The sequence below is a fragment of the Electrophorus electricus genome, chromosome 18, assembly GCF_013358815.1.
Source record: "Electrophorus electricus isolate fEleEle1 chromosome 18, fEleEle1.pri, whole genome shotgun sequence".
NCBI classification, from domain to species: Eukaryota; Metazoa; Chordata; class Actinopteri; order Gymnotiformes; family Gymnotidae; genus Electrophorus; species Electrophorus electricus.
In genome coordinates, this window is record NC_049552.1 from 11,662,865 (window position 1) to 11,688,195 (window position 25,331).

Sequence of the window (25,331 nt, forward strand, 5' to 3'; positions counted from 1 at the left end):
CCATCAGTAGCCAAACATTTACTCCTGACCAGTTCCTTTCAGCTTTCTGTGGACTCCTGAGTCCAAAGATAATTTGTGTACACATGGCTTGGTGACCCTCGAGTCTTAAAAGAGATGGTGACAGTGGACTTTGTGCAGAATTACAGATAATATAGCTGAGCTTTGAAACACTGTGGAAGTCTGTCCTTTCTTGCACTCCTTCCTGTAATCTAAAATGAGGCTGAAATGGCACCTCCACCCTAAATAAGACACAGAACAGATGCAGGTAAACCGATAGCCGTAGCTGAAAACTGCACTCGGCTAGAGGAAGAAATGTCAGGACAACATACACATAGGCTCAGAAAACAAAAACCCCACAACACAAACAAAAACCCATCTTTAAAGCAGCATGCTCAGCTGGCTGATCCTGCATAAAAACAAACAAACAAACAAACAAAAAAATCATCGAATGACTGCCATCAAATAAATAGCAACATGCTAACTGGTGACAGCTAGCAGTTGTTCAGGATTTAAAACCTTCCCTTTAACGACTTCCCAGGATCAATATAAATAAAAGGTTCTTTGCAATTCTTTGTCTCCAGTTTCACTGCCAAATATCCTCTGACTCGGTAAAGCTAAACTACAGTTGTGGCAGTGAGCTGGACTGCTGCAACACTGCAAGGTTTGCAACAGGGAAATGAAATCTATATTTAGGTGGCATGGGTGAATGTGTTTAACTTTAGCCCAGAATCACCCCATTCATCAACAGAGAACTCTGCAAGGGAGGCAAATCGAGGCTCAGCTAGAGTCCCTGCTATTATTATGAATTACGAGCTGTAACCAAGTCTTAAATACACACTTTCAAGTTATTGATTAATAAAGTAAAATCGAAGCTATGTTCCCTGTCACCAAACATTTGAGAGTTCCATTCATTAGACTGGTTCATTGATGAGTAATTTAAACATATTTTAATACCTAGGTGTACATATTTACCTTTAGCACAAGTGATGTAATGGACATCATTTAATAACCCTGTGCAGTTAGCTTAAAGAGAGAGTACTCGGAGTGGTCTTAAGAGAGAGCCATGAGCCACACAGTCTGTGCAGAGATGCCTTCTCCCCCTTTTTGTAGGCCTCCACCATAGGATGTGTGTGTTGGCTGCTTTCCAGAAGGAGGGAAATCTATATGGAGGGGCGCACACACACATGCACCTTAAGAAATACTTATTTTTAAATGCTACAAAATCCTTATTCAGTAGCACTTGGTTTCATAAGTTATCAAAATCGAACACAATGAATCAACTACAGACCTGGCAAGTATAGATATACTTTAATATACTTTGAAGTTCTTATCCAGTTGTAAATACAACTTTCAGACTGGAAGGCACAGTAAGACCAGACTACGGAATAGTCTCAAACAAAGGAGAGACTGGCAAAAAGCAGCTGAACATACACAAGACGAGTGGGGAGAGTCACAGAATCTGCTACGAATGGTGAAGAAAGATGATGCACAAAACAGGCACAAAACATTTGAAACGGGTAATTATTACCTAGCTGATGACATGAATCTAACTTTGCTTCAGAAAAATGAAAAAAGTTCACATAGGGGATCAAAAAAAAATAAAAAATAAAAAAAAATAAAAAAAAAAAAATCCAAAAGTCACATTTCAAGTTTCTGAAGCATGTTAATGAGACAATTCTAAAAGAACTGATGACCTTTGACACATAGTGCAATTTGTCTCTGTAAACTCAATGCTTCTTTTGTAGTGCAAGTTCAACTTGACAAAAAACAGGTCCACACACTGGACATCTAAGCTGTGTTGGTCCAAACAATGAAAGAAAGATGCATGACTAAAAAGTGGTTAAAACTGGTTAAATGTGAAAGCATTTGGAAACAGGGCTGTGCTTCCCTTTGACCGATAATGGCCAGAATGATTTGAAACAAACAACCAACCAAATAATATCAGTTACTCTTTGGTATTTGTTCTTGCATACTTCGCAGTTTCCTTAATCAGTTTATCTATGCACATTTTTCATGCCATTTTTGCACGCAAGGCCCAATACCCAAATACCGCAGACCACGATTGACATTTCATGTACGCATGTCAGCCTCTTAATTACAGTAATAGAAAACTGAGCAGATGTTCTACAGAAGATGAGAAATTTGAGCAAACATCCTTTCAATACTGAACAAGGACTTTTTTCCTCCTGACGTGGGATAATAAATCTTGCAAGAAGAAAATGAAACTTGAGTGGATCACTTGAACATGGGCCTATGGTTTGTGGTCATTCTACTGCATAAGCCTCTATAAATTAAGCATAAAGCTCATTAGGAGGTCCTGATAGTAACCCAGACGGGGCTGACTGTAGCTCTTGCAGCACAGCCATTACAGCTAACAAGGCTTGCACACCAGCCTCAGCTCAAAAGCATCATACACACTCTTGTTCCCCCTCACCCACCCACCCATACTTGAGTGTACTGTTCCCACTTGCAATCCATAGTCCTTCAGCCAGCCCATTCAAACAGGCCCATGTGCAAACACCCCTAAATAGTCTGGGACCAGGCCCCTTGAAACTCAGTCAAAGTCAAAGCTTGATGCTTGTTTACTACAGCCAAAAAAAAAGAAATCTCATCCTGCTCTTGGAGTTTGTTCAGGCAGCAGGGGCGGTCCACGGCCCTGCCTCTTCCCTGAGTACTACCTCTCGGTGCTAATCTTGTCTGCTAATCGCGTGAGGTACTCGCGAAGCTCCTTGGCTGCCTGGAAGCGACCGAAGCGCTGGCGCGGCCGGGCGCACTCATCCAGCAGGGCGGTGAGCCGGCCGTCGGCGGCCACGTCAGGAGGCGGGTCGTGGAGCAGTCCACCGGCAGTGCCCCTCCATGTGGCGCCTCGCCATAGCAGGTTCTGGCACACAGCGTAGTAGTTGTGGTCGACTGTGACACGCGAGCACAGGGCATCCTTGGAGAAGGAGAGGCAGGCCTCCTTGTCGCACTCCTCGTAGCGGCTCTCGTACCACACGTCGTAGTTCTCCGGCTTGTCTGAGGAGGAGCACACAAACGCAGAGATTGAACATGACAAACTGCGTGAACAGAGTCTCAATATACCCTCATTAGCTGTTTTTCACCTCAAGTGTAGAACTAGCCTTATTTATAAAATGTAGCAGTGCAAAGGGCATCAAACATATAGTCTCTTCAACCACACAGAAATAAAAGCATAATTTTTCATTTTGAAGAGTAGTGCCAGAAGATATGGGGGGAAAAAAAGAAAAAAGTTCACATTATACTGCTATATTCCGCAATTGCAATACAGCTTATCTGAACACACATTTCTGAACCCTTAACCCCAGAATCGGATCAAATTTAAACCCAAACCTTTGGGTTTTGACCAGAATATTTTGTATTTTTTAGATATTGTGAATATCTTGATTAATCAAAACACCTGCAAAATACTTGGATGATCAGCATTGTCACATATCTTTAATGAGATGTTAGAATTCACTCACATTCGGACTCTCTACAATAATAATAGCCAATATGATAATAATCAATGAATGATATAGTGTTTAACCATCTTGAAGAGCAGATTCGTATCAGAACATCCTCTAAAACAGTTAACACTGTGCTGTTGGCAAGGTGTGCCCACCTCTGTCAATATACAGACCATAAAAAGGTCTCTGACATGTTTGGGACTCCAGAAACAGTGGCAGAAGAGCAACAGGCACAAACAGCCAAGACCAGCAAAGGCAGCAATGACAGTTCATCAACAGATCTATATTCCGGCATATGGAGGTATGACGAACGGAAGATCCACTTTCCAGGTCACCCAACACAACCCAATTGCGCGCCAATAACTAATTAGAGAAAATGAAGTCACCACACTGCCAATCACCCTCTGGGGAGCCAATTATGAGCAGAACCAGAGGAGGCAATGATGTGCAGCCACTCAGAATCAAACACACACACACACACTCTCTTCCAAAGTCCCAGGCAAAGGGGTACAATTTGGCGAAGGAGACATCATCCAGTCTCGTGAACAGCAAAATGCGTGCATGAGCAGGTTTTTGGGGGATTTTAATGCCAGCATTTTACTGCTGTAACTGTAACAACAACAGGGATAACAACAAAAATGGCACCAGAAAATGACAACCCATGCCGAAAGGATGGGGAGTGGCTGTAGGTTTGATGTCAAAATGTATAAAAAGGTGTTTGTCTAAGCGAATATGTAAGTGTGTGTGTGTGTGTGTGTGTGTGTGTGTGTGTGTGTGTGTGTGTGTGCAGGCACGCGCATGCATATACATGTATATAGTTAAAAGCTATTGTGATGCTTTGGGGTGCATGATGTTGACAAAATACCACAATCATGATAATGTTACATATAATGACAGCAATGGGCTTTGAAAAGGAAATAATAAATAAATAAATAAATAAATAAATAAATAAATAAATAAATTAACCCTCTGAACCTTCAGTGTCATATGGTAAAGAATGGCATGTGTTATTTTCACTGCCATTACTCACAAACACTGAGTCATTACAACACCCTCAAAACATGTCTCTGGAACATCTGATATTGGTCAGGATGCTCACTATAATTAAAAAACAAAAAACAAAAACAACCGATTTGTTAGAAGGCTCATTTGCATATTCCTGCCATCTGAGACACCAGTACTGCAAAAGGCAAATTAGCAATAATAATTAGCAAACAATAACCTGTGCAATGCTAATGAAAGTCATGCCATTGTCTGTTAAAGGTCATATGGGGCACTGCCTGAGAAATATAAAAGTTCTATTGGAATAATCTGTGGTGTAGGTTTCATTTAAATGTGGGGGGGGGGCTGTCACTGCTCACACCACCCAACTGAACACATTATACGAGTTGTGAAAGCAGGAATTAATTGGGGAGCAGGGGGGACACATCCCCCCCCCCCCCCAAAAAAAACACTACACCCATGGAATAATTACAGCTTCGCTTGTGAACTTCAACAATAAGGAAATCGCAGCAGACATCTCCATGATACCCATCTGTACGGTCCGAGGAGAACAAACTCCGAAGACTTTCTTTCATTCCTAATGAACTCATTGTGTAATTTGGTTTCCAACGAACATTTTATAGACTCAGCCAACACTAAGGCTTTTTGGATTTAGAATAACATGCATATTACAATCAACACTGTGAAACATTTGTTATAAAATGGATCTAGCCATCATTAACAGGACTTAATTAGGTTACTGAAAAGATGAACAGCTTGTGAAACACTAATTAGTTCAACTCACTGGCCTTCACACAACCAAAATCTCCACAGACTCCAACTCATACCAAGTCAATGGCTTGTCCAATGTGTGCAATGCACATTTGGCCAAAAGAGCAGAATTTACAGAATTAACAGTTCGGTGGTTGCCACATCATTATCATCTACCACTGAAAATGTTATTTTTATTTCTTTACTTTTCCCTTTATTTGTAGAACTTTACATAAAGGCTTGTCACAGTATATCCACTTCAGTTTATTCAGTTAATTATCTTGTCTTTGTTCATGGGAGAAAAATAAATAAATAACACCCCACTGGCATTCAGTTGCCTACATTACTACTACTCATACAGGCAGTGCATTATTCTAAAAGTTATTGCACAAGCCACCATCCCACCCTCACGCACCCATCTGCCAGTCCAGATAGGGTTCTCAAAAAGGGGCATACCCTCTTTTTCCCCAATGTATGCCAACACACCAACCTCCAGCTTCCTGGCCAGCATCTCCAGACCATGCCTCATGACACCAACGGACCTCCTCTTACTTTCCATCACAATACATTGGAATAAAAGCAGAACCAAGACCGCCCTGGAAGCAGCAAACTCCCCTTGTGCCATGTGGGAATGAACACCACCGTCTCTTTCCAGGTAACCACATTTCATTCCAGAGATGCTCTGAAGAAGTGCAAAACACAACAGGGCAGAGGATGGAGAAATTTACTGAGAGTTTGAGGGAGTGTAAGGCCCGTAAAGGTTTGCACCTGACTTTCTCATACTGCAGTTACCTAGTGTGAAACGTCAGCAGAAGCTTCATGGAGACATGAACATACTATGGGCCAAAGTTAGTGGGAGAACGGTGTACCTGACAACTTCAAGAAATGGAGGTGGGGGGAAAAAGGGGTCTAAAACTGGGTCAGAACATTCAAAGCTCATCAAAAAACTAATCCTGACAACAGTGTAATTCACTTAAATTCTTGGCTTTCTTGCATAATGTAGAAATGTAGGTTTATGTAGAAACCACTCTCCTCTGCCCAAACAAAAAGTTTTAATCACCACAATCAATCATCGACTCACTCTGCTTTATCAGCCTTTTGTCTGCCACGATAACGTTCTCGGCGTCCACGACAATGACCTTGCCGTCGCGCGGGCCGACAGCGAAGTTGTCAAAGCTGACGTCAAGCAGGTAGAGCGCGAAGTCAAAGTCGTTGTTGGTGAGCTGTTCTGCGATGTCCATCAACTGCTTGGCTAGGTCCACACGTTTTGCCCACGCAGCATTGTAGAAGCTCCACAGCTCCTCACCCACATAGTTCACCGCCACCATCCGACCACAGGCCCCCAGGTACTTGGCAAAGGGCCAGCCCTCATCAGAAGGGAAGGACTGTGGGGACAAAACATGAGGGTAGAGTGAGTGTTCCTGTGTGTGTGAGCGAGCAAGCGAGAGAAAGGGTGAGAGCAAGACTGGGGGGAGGTTGGGAGGTGCATTCAAGGTAGGGGCTAGATTTCCCCTAGACCAACTCCCTGTACACATTTCATTCTCAGAGGCTCTGCTCTGCCCCACCACTTAAACACATAAGGATTTGGGGAAGTGAAGACAAAGATGATTTATGATGAGTGAAAATTGTACTTTGAAGCATTTAGGGGAAAAAAACCCCACTTCACAGCTCACACAAGTCTTAAAATCCAGAGTATTCTACAACAATAAACTGAAGCATCAAAAGCTGTTCAGCTTCTCTGGGCACTGAATACCTGGATCTTTGTCTCTTTAGGCCTAGATGCTGATGCTCTTTATAACCCTGCAATAATTAAATGTTATTAGACAAAACTTAGAAGGCCACAGCTAAGGCCTTCAATCTGTATGAAAGCCATAATTACAAGGTTCCTAAGATTTGGCCTTTTATGAAAGGAATGTGTACACAAGTACCATCATTTTAGACACAATGGTTTACAGTGCAACCACTACATCAGCCATAAATTTCAGCTTAAGTGCTCCCGATATCAAATTTTCCCCATTTTGAGATGGATCATTAAAAATGGATGCGAGACTATTAAACTTTAATCGGACAGATCAAATGTTCCAGCTCACCAGATGCACGTAGCACAAGGTGGTGCCATTGCTGATCACCGACAGCATCCATCAGGGTTTCCTACTTACTTTGGTCAGGACAGAATGCCGAATTTTTACAATGCCAGCCAGCTTCCTGCTGTCTGTACCTGTTGTTGCGTGTGAGATAAGAGTGAGATTCCACCTAGCCAACAGAAGCCCTTGCTACCACAAACATACTCTTAAAAGGATTATATAACATGGGCTATTTGAATTACATGCTCCATTAGAAGGTTGTCTCACTCCGTACGTACAGGTGGTCTTTTGTTATTGGGGGGGGGGGGGTGGTTTCTAATTTGACCCAATTTGTACAAGTGCCAGTATCCAGGGTTCTTGGCTCAGTTCCAAGATGGAGCTTTTCTTTCTAACAGCTGGAGGAAGGAATGAATAAAAGCAGGAAGGGAGTGTTGGAGAGTCTTCACAGAGAAAGTAACTGAAGGTGATTTGGGGATTTCAAGTACTCATTTGACATTTCACCTGTCTCGCTCCCAAAATGAAGACCAACAAGGCCACTGGCAGAACCAGAGTTTAAAAAAAAAAAAAAAAAAAAAAAAAAAAAAAAAAAACCCAGTTGAAAGTGTCTGCCACTGCAAATGTCAAAAGCACAGCTTGTGTAGAACTTGTCCCAAGAAAGGGCTGTTAAAAAAAAACAACAAAAAAAAAAACACCCACACAGACTTCCTTTTCTACTTTAGTGCTTGCTAAATCAGGCACTCTATAGATGAAACAGCTGCAGAATACGACCCCACCGCACCCACTGGTTCCTTATTCATCTCAGCTACATATCCCATATCGGCATCAGGTGTTTAAAGTTACCAATTTCTTACCCCTAAATGTATAACACATGAAAGACTCTGAAAGCCTCAGCCAAAACCCCTTTTCTGAGAAAACGGTTCCTTATTAGAATGTTGGTGGAGACGAACCCTGCATGCCTCAACACGCTTTCCAGTAAAGCTGTGGCTGCAGTCATGAACAGAGCACCATTTCTGCATCTTTCTGTGCATTAGAGCAGCTCAGGCGTGGACAGCCCCTGCTCGGCACACCAACCACTTCCTCCACCACAAAGCTGAGCTCCCTCATGCAGCTGGCAGTGCGTGTGACCTTCAAGCTGCGAGAGCACTCAGCTCGCCAAGAAATCCAATTCACCAACGGCACTTGTGCTCCAGTGTCCCATTTCCGCCGAGACCCACAGTGGGGTGAGGAGAGCATCAGTGGTGCTGGAGCAAAACGAAGGAGAGACTGTCTAATAAACAGTTTGAGGACCAGTCGCTTCAATTAAGAAACACTTTCTAAAGTTATGAACCACACCAGCATGAGAAATGAAGTGGAGACAGAGAAATAAGAAACCCAGAAGGAGCTGTGTGTGGAGGTTAGCTACAGAACAGAGCACCGAAGAGGAAAGTCCCATCAAAAGTCTAATTTCTAACCACAGTGGAAGTTCTAACCTGGTCCCCTTGCAAGCAGAGTTTGCTCATGTGGGTGCTCGCACATGTACCCTGAATGGTCATGTGACTCAGCACGTGGGAGGGTTTTGGGTGAAAGGCTGAATAAAACAAAAGCGTCGCCACAGCTGGTACGGCCTCTGATCTGTCTCACTAGGCCAGGCTGCTAACGCACCATCTCTCCCGCGTACCGCGTCTCCCCACCCGCCCGCTGGAGCCCAGGTCAGACCAACACACGAAGTGGTGGAGCCTGCCAGGCTGCAAGCAGACCTCTGAAAGAAAACAACTAGGCAAGGTTAGAGGCAGAGAGGTCAGAGGGTTATTTGAGCAGATGTTGGCAAAAACAGTATGCCATTTTGTTCCCTTGTGGAAACTTTTGCAAATGTTCATTACATAAAATTGCAAAATTATGATTACAGGGCAACACTGCTTACCTTTCACTTAGAAAAATTGCTTTATTAGGAAACATTTTGCTTTTTTAGCTTCATTTAATTAATTAATTAATTAACTTATTCTAAAGTTGATGAATGTCAGGCACTTTCAGGCACTTAGAAAACTGCGAGGATAAGTTGAGGGGTAGGAAATATTTCAGACAATTACCCAGCAACAGTGAAAATGTGTCTTTTAAAATGGGGTTATAAAACTCCACTCCAGGCTAATTTCCTGCTACTGTAGAGAAAAGGCGCATACAGGAAAACAAGTGATGTCTGCTGGTGAATCGGCAGTCGTGCCACTGTAACAGTAAAGTCCATCTCCCAGTTTATACTCTGATTTCAGCAACCAGCTCTCCCAGAGGATTTCTCATAAGTGGTACCGTGTGCCTCATTAAACGGAGGAGGAGATGTGTCCCAGTAGCAACGGCTTTGTTTGGGCTATGGAGCGATGAGCCAAAAAAGAATCGGTGCTGAACACACCCTCATTAGCCCAAACAATTACAGCAAACAGTGGAGGACCCATGGCAGATTTTGGAGGATTTTCAAAATTTGCCCAGGTCACCGTAGCCCCGTAATACCACCACTATCAGGTGAGATCAGCAACAGGGGGTATGCGTGCTAGATTAATGCCATGATATACGCTATCCCCGGGGGGCCCTGCCTGTGCTATTCTCAGCCTGGCTGAGCAGATGGGCCATGCTCTCAACAGAGCAAGGAAGCATAAATAACATAGGCACAAATTCAAGTCCAGCACAGTTTTCCAGGGGACATGCAAGTCCCTGCAGTTCCTCTATAATGGCAGGCCAGGGGGACTGAACCATGCTCTCGACCTTTTTTTCAGGAGAGAGAGAGCGGAAAGAAATTAGAGGGGCTCCTTGGATGCAGGCCCACAAAACACCCGCCCCTTTCGTGCCGAGCTGCTCCACTAGGCTAGCTAAAAATACCTGCACCACAATCTCTGGAAATGAGCACTACGGGCAGCCATGCTGTGGAGAGAACAAGAGGCAGTCACTCTGCCACATGTCAGCGTCAATGCACGACAAGGCCCAGCGACATGATACAATAGCAGAGACAGACTGACAAGCCGTTTGATTTCTTCGTCCGGGCCGTACCAGTGGTGGCGGCACTGGCAGCGTCTCGAGGGCAGCGTTTGCCATGTCCCTGTCACATGAACTCCTAACACGAGGCAAACTGGAATATCTCACTTCTCAGTTCCACAGGGGGAACAATGATAAATGGAGTAAGATGCAACAGGCCTGCTAGCTCCAGCAGGATGGCTTCACAACCTCTCAGCAAAGGCAGAGAGGAACAATCACTCCTGAAGATCATGGACAATCTAATCAATGGACTGAAAGTCCATTCATTAGTGACTTCCGATGCAGGGCAACAGACATCTCATTATGATTATGGAACTGACAGAGGTGGTGGGGCAAGAGGCTAAATTGTACAAAGCTAATTAAACTTTATAGATTATGCTCCATAGAGGGCTCAGGCTGCCTTCAGCATTTAGAGCATTGGAAGTGTTGCAGAGACATAGAATAATGGAAAATCAGAGCCGATATTGGCAGTCCTCACAAAGATGTCATGCTTGTCCAAGCCTTCAACAACCCAGGTCAGTCACAAAAGAAATTAAAATGGATTAGTCAAAATAAAAAAGAATCTATAGTGGAGACCAGCAAGGTAATGGTGAGGAAAGGCAAGGATTTAATTGAGGACACAAAATGCACACAACAGGAACAGCAAAGCACTCAGATTTGGAGCCTGCCTCATGCCACATTAATTCTCTGATTAAGATACTTCATGTTCATGTTTTCATGCCTAAAGATGTCCCTTAGGAAATACAAGCATTTGGTGCAACCAGGGGAAGCTCCAAGTAACCACTGGCAAACACAGAGCATTTATAACTCAACCCTGCACGAAAATGAAAACTTTCAAATATGCAAAGGTTTATACAGTTAATCCCTGGTATTAACTGGTATTGCAGCAGTTTTGTACTTGAAATTACCTGTGGGGTTTGCCTCAAAAGAAAGGAGGAAGAAAGCTATAAAAAAAACACTATAAAAACAGAAACAGAATCTAAAGACAAACCAATTAGCCTACAAACACTTTAGACTTAATTTACACAAGCAACAACCCTCCTGTTTATCCAGTACAACCTAGACTAGGAATGTTAATTAGCTTTTGCTAATAATAGTTTAATAGTGTAGACAATTAACCTGAACAGCTACTTTGGTTAAAGGCTAATTTTTTGCTAATTAATGCCAAATTTGAGCTGTACACTACACTCACATATTGGAGAGTTGGTTTTCCAATTAGGTGAGAACATAATATAGATCCAGTTCTCAAATTAAGGTCACACAGGACTTTATGCCATGCGTGTCTGAGGACTGGGATTCCGAAGTTAATTACCAGAGAGATACATAGAGAGAATGAAGCAAGTTCACCTGACCTAACGAATCACTAACAATGACAGAAAGGCATGACCACATTCATACCTGCAGCACCAGAGGTTCAGGATTGAACGCCAGTGTCATCATCAGCTGCATCCTCTCAGTATCCTTCAGATTCTTCAGGAGGAAGCTCCCAGAGTCCTTGGTCTCCGCATACCTCCTGACTACCCTATCTAGGAGCCTCTGGGAGGGGCAGTGCACCATGTCTGACCAGCCCTCCACCGCGTCGGGAGTGAGCAGCCTCACATCGCCGTTGATCCGGGCAAACTCTGTCTTGTACATGCCCTGGACGAGGTCGCAGCGAGGCCTTCCCGTGGCCCTCTTGCAGATCTTCTGATCGATCTCTGCGAGCTCCTGGCTAGAGCCCAGGCGCTTGAGCACCACCCGCCGCGTCCCCTCCCTGGGCTCACCGTACTGGGCGAAGTAGACGTTCTTCACGTTGAAGAAATCCAGCAAGCGCACACGCCCCCACGTCTCGAAGGTTACCTGGCCATTCATGAACTTGCGGCACCAACTAGTGCCGAAGCAGGCCGGGCATTTGTTGAGGCCAAGGAAGCGGCGGTCGGCGAGCTCGTTCCTCTGGAAGGAGGCAAGCAGGTTGTGGGTGTTCAGGAGCAGTGTGACGAACAACGCGGCAGCAAACAGGAACTTGCCACACCGGTAGATGCGGGCGAACTTCAGCGAAAGGAAGCACATCATCCTGACTAGAAGCAGCGTCGGGGAGGCTCGTGGCAGCTGGGTCTTCCTCAGTGCTACTTTCCCATCCTGGTCACATGCTTCATTATCAACTTCATTATCAACTGTAACTTAGAGTGGTCCATGCTTACAGCGAGGCCGGTAGGCCATGCCACGAAGCTCAGGGACCCCTGTCCCCATATCAGACCTGTTTGTCGCTTAAGAGCAGCGTCACGCTTCAGCATCAAGCATTTTCTTCAGGAGTCCTGTTCACCTTGAAAAGACAAAAAGAATTTGGGTGAAATCCTCAGATTTTACCCTGTTCTGGGTAAAACACTCATAGATGACTTGGAAAAACCATGCATCAGCAGGGTGTGCACACCCAGAGAGCCACTTTACAGTCGATGTCAGTGGCATCCCTCATTTGACAGAACGGATGTGTAAGCAGGAATGAGATGGAGACCTTTACGAGAAAATTAGGCCACATCCATCTTAATGAAGCAAAAAAAGAAAGGGAAAAAAAAAAAAAAATGCAGTGACAAATGACCGACACTGCTAAAATCAAGAATGCTGAAAACAAGGGATCTGGAGTGGGCCTTCAGTTTAGAGGCCAAATGCACCCAAATTCTTATGTACCTAACGAATCTGATATCTTAGTGTAAAGACAAAATGCATGCCATAAACATTTAAAACAGAAGCAAGCAGGTTATACACCTAGTGATCACACAAATAACACATATGGCCGATTCTGCTGTTATGTAACTATTTTTTATTCAGCCATCTGGTCATTATGAAAAAAGGTGATTTAAAACCACCAAATGAAACACCACAGAAGAGATAAGGGACTTCGGCTGCAAGTGTCTGACGAGTCATTAGACCTAAGGCAAAGTCTTCCTCAATTAAAAGTTGCTGCTAAAGAAGTTTCCCTTCAAACCCTACAAAAGGCACAGCACAAGCCAAGAAAATGACTGCCTACTTCAACACGGCGTCCTTTATCACTTCGCCTCCCTTTATTTTAAGGCTTCAACAAATTCAGCTGATTCAATGCAGAAACGCTGCCTTGCAAATCTCACTTGAATTATCCTCAAAAATTAAATTTAATTGGGCACAATAATTAGGGAGATAACAAAAAATCCCAAAGGATATTAGAATGTGTTCCAAGAGCAATTTGATAAGACTGGACAATAGTCTACATATCTCCTCCTTGTCCAGACTTCTGAAACATGAAAATTTAATTACTTTAAATTGATTGAGAACGCTTTTGTTGCCTGCTTATAACCATTTACACATGCTTCAAAGAGACTTTACACATCTTCAAATTAGTCCTACACTCCAACTACTTTAATTGTTCACCTCCATATGAGACATCAATCATTTTGCATCACACTGCTTTAGTTTCCCTTCACTAAATCATTAAACCTTTAAAAGCAGAATAAAACAATTGTGTCCCTTTTGGAGCAGTAGGTTACTTTTCCGCTTTCCTGTAGCGTACTTTCAGCATGCCAAATTAGTTATGACTCCCAAGAAAACCGATGCACTCCTTCCAACAGGCATTCTCAATTCAAACAAATGTGTGCATGTCTATGTGTAGGCTAGCACATGCCATATGACAGCAGCAGTTTGCTGCCAAAATGAACACTTAAGGGGAACAAAAATGATGGATTCAAACAGAGCAAATGGCCAGGTGAGCAGGTTCCGACATGCCAACCAGGTCAAAATTAAGTGAAGCGTTCCTCAGGGACGTCAGTATTCGAGTTCCAAGGATGCACTTCTTAGTAGGCCTCAATGTAGATTATTTTGACAATGGTAGCATATTTCATTTATGTCTACATCCAAGTTGGTCAACACAGCATAGCCACCCATGGTGTCATCTCTGCTCACATGAAGGTTACATTTATTTGGAATTAAAATGGTGGCTGCTCAGTGGTCTACGCAATACAGGGAAGAGGCTTGACTTGGGGCATTAATATCCTCCGCTTCTTTTAGGAATAATGGAACACGTCAGATTCACGAAGGCTGAAACTGGAACAGGACTGAATGAAGCCATGTTAAACACTGCTTTTTTTAGGGCTGACATTGGATGTGATCAATTTAGTACATGCTGTCCAAGACACCCCCCACCCCAAGTCAGATTGTTTCATTTGTTGGACACTTACACTTCAAACACGTGCTCATCTTCAAGTCACGCAGACTGATTCCAGTTTGACAGTGCACATGCCCAAGTGATGATACTGCCAAGTATTCAAGGCTATATTTAAAGCTTTGTAATGAGCTTTACAAAACATGAGCTGCCAAAATATACATATAACTAAATTACTTTGGGACCAAGTGCACTGGGCAACACCTTGGTTTGTCATTAATATCTATGGCAACCCAGGAAAAAGTAGATAAAATGGGCTTTTAATCTGCACTGAATCACTGTTCTCTTCCACATTTACGAGTTGGAAAAAGAGGAACCATAAAAAGCTCACCTTCATTAACCTTACACTCAGCGGAAGAAGGAAGCTCCAATACTGCCCATGTCCATGCACAAAATGCACAACTATCTTCAATGACACCGCATCATAAATAAATTTTCCTTATGGAGCCTCACTACAGCTCCAGCACAGATATCTATGACTTCTACTAAAGCTACATAGACACGTCTGTGGTACTTAAAGCAGTGCAAAAGTGGTTGGCAGACGGCGGCTGCTTTCAGGCTGACTCATCAGGACTACTTTCACCAACGCTCCAGACAAAAACTGGGCACAGAAACGGAGAACGAGTCTTGCACCCAGGGCTGCCAGTTTCAAAAGCCCACAGTAGTCTATCGCGATTCGTTTCAACAAATTCATACACGGAAAACTACACAGAAGAAACGGCAGAGGAACACTTCTCTGCCCGGTTTCTCTTTGTCCTCGTTGGGAAAAAATCCCTTTCAGCTAAACACGCATTCAGCGGAGAGACTTCGCCACTGAGCACTCTTCTGAAAAAAATGGCAACAAGCATAAATGAAGAAAAACTGGAGGAAAGAGAGCTCAATTATTTTATTAAAAAATATTTGAATCACTTATGAGCTCAACATAAATGGCTCCCATCTAAACGCAATGACTAGAACATGAACAAAACTCAGTAATGCCATTTTCAGAGTTATGCTTCTATAAGGACGAGTCTCAATAACAAAAGACGACGTTTTACGCCGTTGAACATTTATTGCACTTCGCATCGCCTGTTGAGCTAGGCTCCTGTGTATAGTCGTGCGGAAAATGAAAAACCATGGCTGTCGCCGTTATTGACCGGTAGAATCAATAGTGTTTGATCGCTGCAACATTGCGCGTCCATTACAACGGCCAACAACCAAAAAGAACATTTTCTATGGCCAGAGCTTTTAAGCAGTATTAGCAGGACTAACAATTAATCATTTACATTAACCCTAGTTAAAAGAAAAACCCCAAAAGAAAACAACAACTGAAGCTCTTGGCCCACGCGCAGGCCCGAAGAAAAAAAAAAAAGAGGAAACATAATTTATCTTCCTCAGCCGAGAAACAATGAAGTCCCGTTCGGCAGCCGTGAGGTAGGTTGCTTTTCCCCTTTCCCGTAGCCTACTTGCAGCGCGTTGAGTTACGACTTCCAGGAAAACCGAAGTGCTCCAACAGGCGCGCTCGGTTCAAACGTGTGGATGGCTGCATGTAGGCCAGTATGTGCTCTACACCAGCATGTTGCGAAATGCAAAGGTTACCTATGCTAAATGCCACTTCATAACATGAGAGACCTTCAGCTTCACGTATAACCTCGTATATCACAGAAAATGTACTCCTACTGTTTTATAAGTGAACTAAACTTTTGTCCTTGACACAGACTTGGTTTTCCGTGGAATACTAAGTAGGTCTCCTGGACATGGATGAAGTATAATCTTGGACTAAACAGTAACGTCAGTGGTGATTCAACAACCATATTTCCTTTTAGTCTAGGTGTAGGACTAATCGTGATATCGGAAACTGTCCCTAGAAGTTCTGTGAAACGGGGCGGTCCTTGTAGACAAGTACCCTAATTTAAAACTTCAGACACCAGATTATCTCCAACTCGGTTAAAACACCATCTCAGCTAAGAAGCAGACGGTGTGTCACATACCACAAACTTTGTTAAGAAGCGTTAAATTACAGTCACCCCTAACATCGAAAATAACTTGAACGTTCGCGATTAAACTGTATCTTTAAAAAGCAGAACAGAATTTGTCCCGCGCGGACAGGCTACCGCATCGCACAAAAGTAAGACTGGTGGGGTATGACTGAATTCTTGTCGTAGACCCAATAGCATAGGCTACCCATGTAATACAGTTAACGTAAACCTTAAAAAGGACCGCATGAATGAGACAGAAAGCTAAACCAGCCTACAAACTGGCAGTAGCTGCGCAAAAGTTAACATTAAAACTTAAGTAGAATGAAGAACGTTCTCAAGCGTAGACTATCCAGGCTATGTGGTTCTAAATAAATCAAACTAGGACACGTCGCACACGAAAACGTTCCGCCTTGACACCTGTAAGATCAGCACCAACAACCTGACATACTAACCTAGGTTAACAGTTCGGCAAACAAAACTTAAATAATTAACTGTTTAACAGTGGTTTTAAGATCATCGAATAAATAAAACATCTTAAACCAAGCCTTTTTGTATGTAAAGTATGCTACACCTTTGTAATATAATCTATTTCTAATTACTAAAACAGTAAACATATTACAAAAAATGTAATTACCCAAATTTCAACTCGGCTGGCAAAAGTACGGATTCTGTATTATCAGCTTGTCTGTAGAGGAAACATTCTAATCGATTTATGAACTCCCTTCTCTCATTGTGAGACCAACATGTCGATGTATCCGTTCTCACAGGAGCATTCCTTTTTCTTTATTCCACTGGATTAATCCGGTATCATAAAAATAATTTTGTCTCTCGCCTAAATCCAAGTGCAAGCTTCTCATGCGTTCAAGCGGCTACACAAAAGATCTGCCCTCTCTGCTCAAGATTCGCATTTACGACCCTTTTGATACCTTTACGTTACTGGTTACTAGGTGATAGGGCTTTAACTCCTCCCCTCACATACCACCCGAACACGCCTCTTCCCCGTAATTATCCTACAGAACATTTTACAAGAATATTGTGGTAAAATGGTTTTTATGAAGTATAGTAAGAAAAGAACTATGCATTATACTATCTACGATTTTCAGCTGAGTCAGTAATAGGCTAATCATCAAAACCTTTTGTTTGACAGATCGACAAATAGGTTTAAGAGTTTATTGTAATGCTTAGTGAAGTATATCTTAAGTCACTGGGCTATTTAATCTATTTCTGAGCAAATTCAAAAAAAACTATTTCAGTTAGACAAGTCTTACATTGTATTTCAATTCTGTATGTAGCATTAAATGTAAAAATATATTATCTGAAACCTGCTATGGCCTACTATATAGGCTACTTCATTACTTTACAATAATAATTTACAATAATATTACAATACTTTACAATAATACTTTATTAAAATAATACTTTACAATAAATGCTTGTAAAGTGAAGCCTATTCAATCTCCATTTAAAACGATGTTTATTTTGATACTAATAAAACATATAGAAAAAGAGCTCTAACAGACATATTCAATTTCATATTACTTATTAAATTCAAATAAATCTAAGTCAATCCACACATCCACGGGATCGTGTGCGTTATACCTAGGTTGTATTATGGCGCCCTCTAGTGGAGCAGCTACAAATCTTCAATAATTTTCAAAGTGACTGCAGTTATGGCATCGTCTAATGGAAAGTATAAAACATCTTTAAGGATTTTTAGAAAGTAGGTGATGTGAAATAAGCCACAAGAAAGACAAAGATGTATGGCGTAATGACATATCATGAAAGACTTCTATTTTACACTTATGCAGGGTTTGAGCTGCCCTTTTAAGCTCGTCCAGGACATCCAAGTTCACCTCATTCAAGTCTCCCACCCAAAAGCCTGATGGCAAAAATAGTGTGTAAGAAAACCACAAAAGTAGTTGCAGATCAGCAACAATGCCTCTGACTGTTCAAGATACAGTGGACTAGTATGGAGGCTATTACATGGATCTCTGTATCTAATGCCCAGTCATTAGGCTGATAGTGCAGATAAACAAAGATTGCAGTGATAAGGATATCATCACATTAGCAAGGCCAGACACAAGGGAGCTGAGTCCTGCAATTAGAACCTATTTAATGCTCATACAGTTAGACATTATTGCCAGTTATCTCCCTTTCCCATGGTAGAAGATCTAGGCCAGATGGAATGCTGTTATTTGGTTATATATACACATACAGTGATTTGCTTCTTTGTGAGCTGGGGTCAGATATTGTATGGGTCCCCTGAAGCCAAGAAGGGCCTTATTCATGGGAACAACAGTGGCTGCAGTGCAGAGCTGGGATTCAAACCCACAACTTCCCAATTGATAGCTCAAAGGCCTCTCAATTAGCCTACTGCCAACTGCCAAGGTTCTTATGTATAAAAGAAATTCTGCTATTTGTGCTGCAGACAAAAGGACTAATCTGGATTGCAGTCTCTCATGCTGATGTGGCAGTGCTGATGTGATATAGCTGAGTAAAGACAGCTCTGCAAACACATGCAGCTACCTGATAAATCATAATCCTAGAATCAGTTTTAAGATTGTGTATAAGATGTGGCTAAACAGAAGTCTGTATTATTGCTGTTTCACATTACATGTCACTTACAGATTCATTATTCTGGGTTTAGGTAAATACCCATAGACACAGTGACACCAAGTTATACTGCGTGTGTGTTTCTTGAAAAGCATGAACACGTACTGGAATTCTGAACAAAAACCTGACGACATGGAGTGTACCTATATGCAAGATCCTTCTTAGACCCATTTGAGTGGTTTCCTGTTTTGACAAACCTAATAAACCTGATAACTAACTGAAAAGCTGAATCAGATGTTTAGTGCAGTCAAACCTTTAAACTGCCTGCCACTATCACAGTTGGAGTTTTCCATCTGTATTTAAGATTACAACAAACTATCATTTTATCTAATGTATTTTATCTCAAATTTCTTTTCTTTCCAGTGTATTTGATTCCAGCTCTCTCATCTGTTCCATAGCTCCTGATTAATGCACTTACCCCTGTTCTTAATCACATATATACTCCATGTTTCCATGTCCTCAATGAGAAGTATTGCACTCATCTAGTGTGTGTACTGAGTGGTTTTCTCTTGTTCTGGTTTACCTGTGTTCTATCTTGTTTTGTTTCTTGGTTATTGTTTTTTCCTTTGTCCTTTATGGTGTGATTGCTTGATTGTACTGCTTCGCTTTGTTTTGGGGCTTGGACTGTTGTCATTTCTCGCTATACCTTCCCCATATGTTTCTGTTTTATGTGCTTTGGTTGTTGACCTACTATTAATAAACTAAATGTGTTCATGCAAGCGTAGGGTAGACAGTGTCCATGCATTTCAGAGTTCTGAGATACTTCACTTCTCAACCATCTCCAAGCTTCTCAGTCCTATGAAAGAAAATAAAAACAAGCAATGTGTTTATTAAATTAACACAGATCCAAGCAAGGCAGACAATGAGTAATAACTATTTATACTTAACAAAGATTTTGTCCAATGCAAAAAATACCTTTTTCATATGTATGTTTATATGGTGAATCCAAATATGTTTTCAAATTTTCTCTATCACCCACAGTCTTTTCATTCCACTGTACTCGCATATCATTAGGCCTATAGTAAATAAAAGTGATAGCAAGGAAATTGGAGCTCTACTCTTTTGACTGGACACTGAAGGAATGTTCCCGAAACCAAGTATAATCATAAAATCATACAGATGTACATTTTAGAAGTAGGCTTGTATATTTGTAAGTATAAATCGGCTTTATTTATGAATATTATACCTATTATAAAATTTACTTGCTCCATCAGTTAAAAACCATGCCTGATAGAGAAGTGCTAAAAATTTCAAATCCAGCATTTAAAAAGTATCATAAGCTCAACCCATTTTTGTTTGTGGGTCCAAAAATGTAAACAAAATTTTGTTACCCAGTGTTACAAATTAAGATCAAATTAAGTAACTTGCTAAGTGAATAGACTTTTTACTAGATACTCTCTTACTTTTACTTAAATAATATTTTGTTACGTTTACTTCTACTTGAGTAATTCTTATTTTACAGTAACAATACTTTTTGCTAATTCTGGGTTCGGAAGGGTTTTTGTAAGTCTTTGTACTAATTCCTCTGCCTACACAGCTGTTTTTATGCAAGGATATGTCGATATAATAGGCAATGCATACATATTATGATGGCGATGTATATTTGTTGTATGATTTATAAGTGTAAGATGACGGATGCATGTTGATTCATGCGAGTGTAGATCACGCTTAAGTAAAAATAGTTTTAGCCGTTAGGTGGAGCCATTTATCGATGCCTATTGATAATATACCTACTTTCTGTGTATATATTCTGATTATGCTTCTTTGTATGCCTTAGGACAATACACACACACACACACACACACACACACACACACACACACACACACACACACACACACATACATACAGAGAGAGAGAGAGAGAGAGAGAGAGAGAACGAGAACACGGTGGATATTCCAGCAAGCAACTGTATCACACACACCTCGGTATCACCAGATAAACAAAAGATAATTCAGTTCGGAAGATAATCTGATATTCTGGAATCGTATTTAATATGATGGATGACCCATAGCTTTTACAACTATACACCATAACCTCACTAACAATTGTGGCCCTGTGAGATGGATACGGTGACTGAGGTGGAATCAAGATGTCCAGAAGCCATCCTCACACTTCAACAGAGCTGGTAACCAGGACCCATCGGTTGACTCATCCACCCGCCTACCTGGAATAACTACGAAGTGGAGTTCCCTGTTCAACAAAGAAGTGAGATAGCTGATTTGTTACCCCCAGATCATATTTTGGAGCAGGAGCTCATCGACTGTGATAAAGAACTTGCATCAAACCTACAGACTTAAGTATTTGGATGATACACAATGCAGACCAATGACATTGCATCTGCACCCCATCTGTGATTAATAATATAGATGCTCTGAGAGAGGAGAACTGACAACTGAATGAGAGAATAAGCTCTCTAGCAGACACTTTATGGAGAGATAGATGGACAGAACCACTACGTCAGCGTGTGTATATGCTATGCAGGGTGAGTCCAAGTGTTTATGGGGCCCTAAGCAGAATTTGATTTGCACCCTTCCCTTGCCTTGGTGATGACAATGTTATTGACTATTGTCGATGCTTGATCAATCGCTCACCTATGGTAAGTCTAATACACTCATTATCAGTTACATTACTTGTAGCTTGCTTGCATCATACCAAAATCAGTATAGTATGGATTTAACCTTCTATGGTTTTTAATATTAAAAAGAAGCAATCTCACAAGAGTGGTCTAGTGTTAATTTGCACTTTAACATTTGATGTAATACAGCAGTAAGTGGCATACTAAATGTGATATCCTGAAAAATAACAAAATAACCTAACAGACAAAGCACTTACTATAAACACCTTATAAACACCTTACCTTATTTTTTGCAAAATGAACAAGTGCAGAACAACCATCAACTATACTTAAAATCAAACAACTTTGATTAACTTTAAAAGACATAACAATACCTCCCTCAGTAAAAGTTCCTTTTTATATATCATCACATGACACTGACACTTGGGGAAGTATGTTTGTTAGTGATCCAACTCTAAAATACTTAAACAGCTATGCTGGGGATCACTTTAATAGGTGATCACTTTAACAAAATCCTATTCTAATGAGCAACAGTACAAAAAACATTGCTGCTGTAATCACTATTCTCTTGTTATAGAACCAGCTGGATGGGAAAAGCAGTGCTAGGACTACCCAAAAAGTAAGTGTAGTCAAAATTCATCTACAGACCATGCCAAAAGAGTTGAAAAGAAAGGTTCATAATGAGGAGAAGAAGGGTTAAATTGTAGCTTTACTGGCAGAGGGATAGTGAGCGTCAGGTTGCTTCCATCTTGAAAATTTAAAAAACTATGATTCATAAGAACAAGGTCAAGCAGCAAACACATGGGACAACAACAGCTACAGACTGGCAGAGGTCGAAAACAACTCACTACCGACCGTGATGATCGACACCTCATTCGAATGTCACTTAACAACCGTAAGATGACATCAAGTGACCTACAAAAAGTGAATTGCACAGCTAGGAAGGTTCGAAACAGGCTTCTGGAGGCAGGGCTGAAGTCATGCAAAGCCAGAAAAAAGCCCTTCATCAATGAGAAGCAAAGAAGAGCCAGACTGAAGTTTTCGAAAGACCATAAGGATTGGACCGTAGAAGACTGGAGTAAGGTCATCTTCTCTGATGAGTGCAATTTTCAGCTTTGTCCAACACCTGGTTGTGTAATGCTTAGACGGAGACCTGGAGAGGCCTACAAGCCAGAGTGTTTCGCACCCACTGTGAAATTTGGTGCGGGATCAGTGATGATCTTGGGGTGTTTCAGCAAGGCTGGAATCGGGCAGATTTATCTTTGTGAAGGACACATGAATCAAGCCACTTACAAAATTGTGCTGGAAGAAAACTTGCTTCCTTCTGCTCTGACAATGGTCCCCAACTCTGATGATTGTTTTTTTCAATAGGACAATATCACACACCCAGGTCAATCAAAGTGTGGATGAGAGACCACCAGATCAAGACCCTATCATGGCCAGCCCAATCTCCAGACCTGAACCCCATTGAAAACCTCTGGAATGTGATCAAGAGGAAGATGGATTGTCACAAGCCATCAAACAAAGCCGAGCTCCTAGAATTTCTGTTCCAGGAGTGGCGTAAACTTACTCAACAGTAATGTGAAAGACTTGTGGAAAGCGGGCCAAGATGCATGAAAGCTTTGATTAAAAGTCAGGGTTATTCCATCAAATATTGATTTCTTGACTTATCCTAAGTTGAAATATTAGTACTGTTTTGTTTATAAATTAATATGAGCTTGTTTTCTTTGCATTATTTGTGGTCTGAAATATCTGTAACTGTTTTGTTATTTTGACCATTTGTCATTTTCATAAAAAAGACATGCTCTAAAATACAATATTTTTATCTGGAATTTGGAAGAAATGTTGCCAGTAGTTTATAGACTGCTCAGCCTGGTCAAACACATACTCATCAATTGTAAAATTAGAGAAACTGTAGCGTCTTCCCATTAGATATGGCTTGGAAATTTTCTAAACGTCAGCCATCCGTTTTTGGATCAATGCATGGGATTAAAAAATTAAATTTCACCGCCATTGACTCTTTGGCAAACTAAATAATAATCATAAGATAACTGATTTGTCAATTTTAATTCCATTGAAAACATATCTTTTAGGAAGACAAATAACTTTTGTTGTAATGGTCAACATATTCTTATTGTGATTTGGTATACTTTATTCCTTTGTATTTTTAGCCTGCTGGAGTTTTAAAAACAAAAACAAAATCAAAAACGGGGACACTTGCCAGCGATAAGCAACACGAGGTAGCTGTCACTTTTTCTATCCAGAGCAAAAGTAAGAGAGCGTGCAAAGAGCATCTCCAGGAGTGTGTTGTCACACACTGCTCTTTTTAATGTTATTGGTTATTTTTTCTTGCATTCTTGCAATGGCGTGTTCCCATTCTTGAGCACAGACATGTTCTATTTTTGTTGATATCGAGAGGTATTTGCTACAACACCACCACTCACTCTTCATACCAAAAACAGCCTACGGTTCTTCCACGTTTACGCTGCTCTGTCTCTCGCTCTCTTTTTGCTCAGTAAGATGTGCAGATTCTAATACATGCATGCACGGCAAATCTGATAACCCGCGGAACTATTCGCATGTCATCTGGTTGCCTCCACCCACTCCAAATGTCTGCCAAGCAATTCTGGGCGGCAGCTCTCCGCTTCGTAGAAGTGAATGAAGCAGGCATGACAAGTTGCCATACAACCACACCTCTTTCATGGAAAAAATGATCTGCGGTTCATGTCACACATCCATTAAATCATTGTACAGCAACAGCAGCAGCCGTGGAAAAACCGCCTTGGAATGTTTAAAGTAACCACCAAAAAGTGTTAAGATAAAATAACATGTTTTATGATCGCTGCTGGATTCTTTTTCATTTTCTTCTTTTCTCCACGTTAGCTATAACGTATATAAACGAACCAAGTGACGTTCTGTCCTGCTCAGTACAGAACATAAAAGTGCTAACAATCGGTTAAAGAAACATAATGGGCTTTTAAAGGGCATAATAATATAATGACACACAGGTGATGTGTGTCAGTCTTCCTTGGCTCAGTCTTCCTCGAACCACTTTGGGATTTACTGTTCTAAAGTCAAGCTAAGCACATTTTCTTAATTTACCAGGTACAAATGACATCTGAGGGAGGTGGCATTTGTTATCTACTTGTTGCACATTCTTCACATGTCTTAAACTTAGTACATGTTTCTTTGACACATGTTTCTTTTTTTTTTCAGGAATTGGTGATCATCAGAATGAAAGCAGTTTGCTCGCAGGAGAATTTTACTGCATTGGCGCTTCCTTCATCTTCCTCATAGTTCAGATGCCTGTGCCTTTCAGATGCAGGTGCCTTTCACATGTCACTGTGTGTTGTGGATAAAACCTGTGTAAGCACATCAGTTGCGACTGGCCATTGGTGGATAGCACTGGCTCCCCACATGCTCCCACACCACCCACACCCCACCCCCATCACTAAGTCATCACTACTCATTTTAGAGTACTTTAACCATAAACCAGAATAAAGGGTCAAGAGTCAAAAATATAGGGATGACAAAAGTGTTTGATGGCACATTACAAGGTAGTTTTATTTTCCTAAACAAAGAAAACAATTCTATTTATGACCAAACACAGAGTCTGCTTACTCTAGAGGGCATGGCTAGCTGACATCATGATGTACCTTTCATTAGCAGATCATTGCTATTTGGTGCACAGTGCCAGCTTTTAAACATGTAGAAATC

General features: G+C 41.5%; 1 protein-coding gene across 2 annotated transcripts; it reads right to left on the minus strand.

Annotated features, from left to right (window-relative positions):
- Nucleotides 1-1,289: 1,289 nt before the first annotated feature.
- dipk2aa (divergent protein kinase domain 2Aa) lies at nucleotides 1,290-17,315 on the minus strand. 2 transcript variants are annotated; one of them, XM_035536503.1, is made up of 4 exons: nucleotides 17,058-17,315; nucleotides 11,696-12,599; nucleotides 6,298-6,601; nucleotides 1,290-3,015 (listed from the first exon to the last, which is right to left on the minus strand). In XM_035536503.1, the coding sequence occupies exons 2-4, from the start codon at nucleotides 12,347-12,349 to the stop codon at nucleotides 2,675-2,677; spliced, it is 1,299 nt and encodes a 432-aa protein (XP_035392396.1). In that variant the 5' UTR covers nucleotides 12,350-12,599; nucleotides 17,058-17,315; the 3' UTR covers nucleotides 1,290-2,674. The 2 variants fall into 2 exon arrangements, with proteins under 2 accessions (XP_035392396.1, XP_026854192.2); XM_026998391.2 differs by lacking the exon at nucleotides 17,058-17,315 and adding an exon at nucleotides 14,797-15,044.
- Nucleotides 17,316-25,331: the final 8,016 nt, after the last annotated feature.